The sequence below is a fragment of the Perkinsus marinus genome (assembly GCF_000006405.1).
Source record: "Perkinsus marinus ATCC 50983 genomic scaffold scf_1104296934700, whole genome shotgun sequence".
Lineage (NCBI taxonomy): Eukaryota > Perkinsozoa > Perkinsida > Perkinsidae > Perkinsus > Perkinsus marinus.
In genome coordinates this window covers 25732-31847 of record NW_003214659.1, presented here as the reverse complement: position 1 = coordinate 31847, position 6116 = coordinate 25732, and the positions used below count along the sequence as shown (strand labels likewise).

The 6116-nt window shown below is 47.4% G+C and overlaps 1 protein-coding gene across 1 annotated transcript; it reads left to right on the top strand.

Annotated features, from left to right (window-relative positions):
• Positions 1–131: 131 nt before the first annotated feature.
• Positions 132–3384, top strand: Pmar_PMAR021004 (hypothetical protein; the record flags this gene model as incomplete). The annotated part of the gene is made up of 14 exons (XM_002784566.1): positions 132–266; positions 839–944; positions 1011–1072; positions 1129–1208; positions 1509–1577; positions 1622–1683; positions 1743–1829; positions 1868–1918; positions 2017–2047; positions 2606–2715; positions 2761–2813; positions 2867–2998; positions 3064–3156; positions 3292–3384. The coding sequence occupies 14 exons, from the start codon at positions 132–134 to the stop codon at positions 3382–3384; spliced, it is 1164 nt and encodes a 387-aa protein (XP_002784612.1).
• Positions 3385–6116: the final 2732 nt, after the last annotated feature.

Genomic DNA, 6116 nt, shown 5'->3' with positions numbered 1-6116 from the left:
GATGTCAGGTGTTGATGACGATATAGTGATGGCTGACGGCCATTAGGAATCTACCAGCATAACAAACGTTTTACGGTCGATACTGTTCTACTACATAAGTTCAATGGAGTAGTTGTGTTTGTCACAATGCGATGGTGTATACCACTCCATGCCGAACTGGCCTCGGATTTGATATCGTAGCTCTATTGACTTTCGGTAAATTGGCTATGACGATGAAGATCGCCGTCCTCGGACCGCGGCGCTCTGGGAAGACGACCATCGCGAATGTAATATGAGCGGGTGTGTGAGGATGACATCACTTGAGGGTAAACTATTGTTTTGGGAGGGGATCTCTGTTTCGAGTAGACGTAGGGGTACTGTAGCTTTAATAGGATGTACGGGGCAAGGGGAAAATTTTTTTCCCAAATGCCATCTACGGATTTTTTCAAAGAAAACGACGTGGGTAGATGGGATTTGTAGAACTGTCGACGGCTTAGGGGGCTTATGTGCTATGGAACGGCCTTGATCGTAATCATTTTGATGAGGTTCCCAAGAGCACTGTGGAGATTCCACCTTGGTTGTTTTATTGGGACGGGACGGATTTCCTGTGGGGGTCGATTGGAGTGGCGCCGCGTGAGACTTATGTTAAGAACAACGCGGTTTGACGGGATGATGATGGTGCATCGGAAATCGCCTTAGTTGTTGAATATGGGAAAATGGCGAACTTGGAGGACTGAAAAAGTGTCGTACTCGGCGCAGTTGACAAAGCTTCATTGCGTTTCCTGTTTAGACGTAGCAGCATCGCTCCGCTTTTTTGTGCTGAATGATGTAGAGGTTTTGGCTAGCGTCGTTCTGACAGATTCTCGGAGAAGTGCCCATCATCCATTTGGAGGGCGCAGGGGGCGAGGCCAAGTACGCCCCAACGTGCGGGGTTAGAATCTTGGATATTGAAACGGATGAGGGGGGTGAGGTGAAAGTGGATACCGAATGGAATGCAGGATAACGGAGCGGTCGTCGTCCTCTTCTGGCAGTTGCTGTCGAACTTTGGGACGTTTCGGGAGATGTTGGGGACTTCGACGCCTGTTACCGCACTGTGAGGATTTACTGTGTGCAGCATCAGCGGGTTTTCATGTTCGCAGTGTGGTTTAGGTCCAGCATGGTTGTGATGGTGTAATATTGGTATATGATCCAAATGAGAGGGCGCAGGTGAAGGAGGTGGATAACATGTGGTGAGAAGAGAGCAGGGATTCGAATGGTGTGGTACTTTATTCTTCTTGAGAGGATACAAGTCCTCGCTTTTTCCGAGCTTCGCTCCGCTAAGAAGTACCTTAGCAGCTGCTGCTGCTCCTACTACATCGACACCCATCCCCGTCTGTTCCCACCGTAGATTCTGATTTGACGCTCCGACCACTGCTCTTTCCCGATGAATGTCAGTGATTAAGCTCTCCTTGTCCCCCGCTTCATTGACAGAAGTTGTTTATATGTGATGAGAGCTGTTGGTGGTCATGTAGTTCAACTGTTCTCGCTAGTTGCAACTACTGTAATGGGGAATTTGTTGGCGATCGCATCTTCATCATCATTGTCGTCGTCGTTATAGCGTAGCATAGAAGGGAGTCCTTTCGAGGCTTCGATTCCACATAAGGTACCGTAAGTATGTGCAGAAGCACTTCGTGACGGATGACGATGGGATGGGACTCGAACAATGTAGAGTGACTGCTTGTTCGTTGTGTTTGGTCGAAGAGTTGTTGAGGGTGTGGTATCAGGTATGGTGTTGCAGACTCCTCGACTGAACTCGTCGGATGAGCAGATGAAGACTCTACAGGCTGTGCCGACTTCTATGGAAAAGATAGGTGGGGTATTGAGAGGAAGAGATTCGGAGAAAGCCTAGGTACCATAACGAGCATTGCTCGAGTAGAGGAGATGGAGCCGGACAAGCTGCGTAAGGTGGCGGCAGGGGGGCTGGGTCGCACTCGCAGAATTTGTTGCTATTTCGAGTTGTGAAGGTTCTCTCAATCCTTGAAAATATTGTCAATTCAGTGCATTTTGATGTTGGGGGTTTTTCCGAGAGGTAGGTGCTAAAATGGCTTCGTTTCTGCGGAAGGTCGCGGCATCCACTTCACGTCGAGAGTCATGAGGTATCGTTGAAGATTCGTATCAATGTTGAGTTGGCAACATCATCTACACGCATGCGCAAAGACTTCTCGGATGATTGTTGCCTTTTTGATTTTATGTCGGGAATTTTCTGTCTGTGCACGGCGCCTGTGAAGGCTCTGTGTGGTCCTCCCGATGATGGAGTAGCGCAGGAGATCTTGGGCGCATCGAAGTAAGGGTGCGAAATTGATCGTTCGAAAAGATCTTGATTCCCTATTGTAAAACTTAATCCGATGATTTGCGCATAGGGTTGGGAGTATCATCGGCAGCATCATTAAATTTTACCCGTATGGTAAAACACAAGTGATAAACATATTATAACAACATATTCATTCCAGTATAGTTGTAATGATCGTAGTGGTGAGGTGGGGTTGATAGCAGTAGTCTCAGTAGCTTTAGGTGTGAGTGTACAACAGGAAGTATCGGGGATATGGCAAGATAGAGTATAATATGTAATCCGCCATGTTCGACTCAGAGACGCCCAGGCTGCAGCTACGGTAAATCCGACACTCCCTTTGAAGGCGTTGGATTCTCCTACTTCGAGCATTCCGTCCCCTGTGGCTCCCCATACTATGGTTCTTGAAGGTGAGGGGGTAGGGAGCCGGTACGTTGTTGAGATATGCATCTCAGCTGGGTCGAGCGTTCCCACGAAACAGGTCTTGACTTTGGACGAAGAGCTGCTAGTGAGCTGAATATCATCATTGTGTTTGTTGTCGTAAGTTGTTCTGTGTCTCAGCCACCATCGGCTCCATCATGCAGAATGGTTCGAGTTAAACTCACGAAGACGATACCAGGCGACAAGTTCGGCTTTGTGAATCAAGCACCGTTGCTCGGGGCAGGAGTGACGGGAGGCCCGACTTGCCTCGAAGTGAGTCGTGCAGGCAGCTCGGCGGGCTGGGCTTTGATTGAGGACGCGCGCTTACTGATTTACAGATTGTCACTATTGTGAAAGGGCAGCTGTTGGACAAATGGAATAAGATCCACGCTGGGGAGAGTAGAGTGACGGAAGGGTCATACATTACTATGGTATGTCATGTGTGTCTTGTGATTATCCCTTAATCAGGGCCAACTCATGTCGCATAGTCACACTGATGTTTGTGGTTACGCTGATGCCTTTCCTGTGATGTTGTCATCGCGAGTCGTACACAATTTTTATTCTAGGTGAATGGTGTTAAGCTGGACTTGAAGGAGATGAGGGAAGCGCTGAAGACAGACAGTGTCGACATGGAAGTGTACGTGCCTATTCAAACCTGATGATGATAATGACCATGCATTCGATGTCAGTCTACCAACGCTCCTTGTGCCACAGCCTGTGTTGCGTTCTTAGTAGTGAATCTCAATGAGCTAGCCTAATATAGCACGGTAAGGTCCACCATGACGGCGCCGCTTATGTCCAAAACGGCCCAGAACGAAAGGAGCATGGATGAAATAAATCGCTAGTGTACGAAAAGTAGTGGATGAGGTGTTTCGGAGGAAATTTTAGGGAACGATCGTTACGAGAGCATGAATGGATGAAACCTCGTGGAAGGAAAGAATTAACCGAGAAAATCATGGATGAAACAGAGGTGAACGGATGGAGCTGGACGAAAGTGACGTGGATGAGTTTAGGTGTACAAATCCGCTCATTGACGAAGAGCTCGTGGACTGAACATACCATGAGGGGAACGTGTCAGTATGAATGGAGGTACCCCGGTCACCGGGCCCGGTGAGACACCCCGTCCAATCGGTAGAGAGAGCCAAAGAGCCCAATCAGCGTACGGCTCTCTTGGACTATTACAGAGGCTATGATAGAGATGCTCATCCGAAAAGCAGACTCCATTTCGTCTCAATCTATTGACGATATTGTCGAGGCTCGACAGTCGAGCACTCACAAGTAATGAGCTACGGTAACAGGAGGCTTTTACAAAAACAGGTTGAAATGTTGCCGAAAAGACAAGACATCTGTTGAATCGAAATAACGTTGGCGGAGATCAGCTTTGAGAGATGCACATAGTTCGGACGGCTTCCCCTGTGCCAAGTCGCATGGGGACAGGGATCACGCACAGTGTTGTCGATAGAATACAACAACACGGAATAGGCCGTCGGTGACGACAGACTGATAGCAAATTGTAATTGTGGATTCTGCCTATTCTATGTTTTACCAGACGTTGTAGCTCTCGGGATCAGCTACTGCCTTCACTTATGGCTTTGTGGCCGGCGAAGCGATGGATGTTGCATTCTTCGGTGGCGTCAACTTTCTCCAGTACGACAACATCTCTCCGCTCCTCATCATTTCCGGCCATCTCGGACACTGGGATACTCTTGGTCAGTCGGAGTGTTCTGAGAGACACAAGAACTCCTGGGTTCCTGCGCCCCAGTTTGGAGTCCAAACTTTGGACCCGGGGCTCTACCACGATAGTTCTAGAAGATGCCCGCTCACAACCATTTGAATATGCGGGCTCGAAATTTGGAAAAAAGAGCCGCCATTCACACTGTGAATTTCACAGTGAGATAGTCAGCTTCAAAAGCTGAACTGACGTGAGAGCAAATCCAATTCAAAGGCCCTGCTCATGCCGAAAAAGTGAAGGATCAGCGTCATGGTATGAAGTTTAACATGAAGAAGGTAGCGATGATTCTTCCGAGTAAGGATCATTCATCATGCAGCAAGTTCCGGTATCTGGGTTACATTATTACGGTGACTTCAGAAGGGGAGTTTATTTCAAGCTCCTATGGCTCTTGCCGCAGGGGACCTATACAGTTTGCTGATGATTTTCAACAACGAAGAGAGGTCAGTTCCTGCACCGAAGGCTTCGGTTTGAGCTTGTTTAGCCGATATTATGATCCTTGTGGCCTGTTCTTAGAGCTATTACCAGAGTGTGGATTGTTGGTCCGAAGACTCTCACAAGAAAAGTCAACGTGGGATGCGAAAATCAGTCGAGAGCTCTATGAAGATGTTGTACATTGGAATATAGATGCATCAACAAGATCAATGAAATGGTGCCGTCATGTTGAAGGTAGAGAAGTCAATTGTTTTGCAGACTCGAGTAATGACTTGTGGTATGTTGATGTACGTGCGAAAGGAACCATGAGAACAAGAATCTTTGGCGCGGTGGGTTTACATCAACAACCTGATTGTCACTCTATCGCCAGTAAAGAGTTGGAGGCTCTGCATCAAGCTGTGAGATTGCTTGAGAAGATCGAGAAAGATCTTGCGGTTTTTTTGTCAGTATGGAGAAGATAATTTTAAATGGACTCTATATGCCGATAGCCAGATTACAACGCAGCGGACCGCTGGATTGTGCTCTTCCGTATTGTACTCTTCCCGCCACTGTAGTGGCCGGAAGAGTTAATAGATTGGATCTGGGAATTTATGAGAAGAATCGGTTAGGTAACATCATTGACTTTGCTTGTGAGAGAGAGGTACCGATATATTTCATAAAAGGTGACTTCAACCCCGCGGATAGGGGTTCTAGAAGTGGTAATGTTATAATGAATGCTGAAGAGATTAATGACGGTATGGAGTTTCTCAATAACAAGATGGTTTTCTTCCCTACTGTTCCAAAGCAAGAGATGAGTTCCCTGAATCTCTAACTGTGAATGGAAAGCTCCCTGATTCCCTTTATGAAGAGATACGTCAATCTCAAGCCTCGGATTCCGAGATACGAGAGAAGCTGTGTAAGCTACAGCGAGGGACTGGCCTTCAGGAATCTGGACTCAGGGGTTTATGTGTGGTAGATGGTATGTTATTCATGAGAGGCTTAGCCTGGCATATATCTTGTGACAACGTTGAGCAAGAGGTTGTTGAGGAGAGGAATAGGCTCATTATTCCTAATGGTGATTACGAACTTCAAGATCGACTTGTCGAGTTCTTCCATAGGCACGGACGACTCCCACAGAACATGCGCAGGGTTCTGGGCCAGAATTTTTGGCTGTGGTTACATTTCGTGGAATCAGACGGTCATGTGAACGCTACGTTGAAGGGTGTGAGATTTGACAAATCTCACACC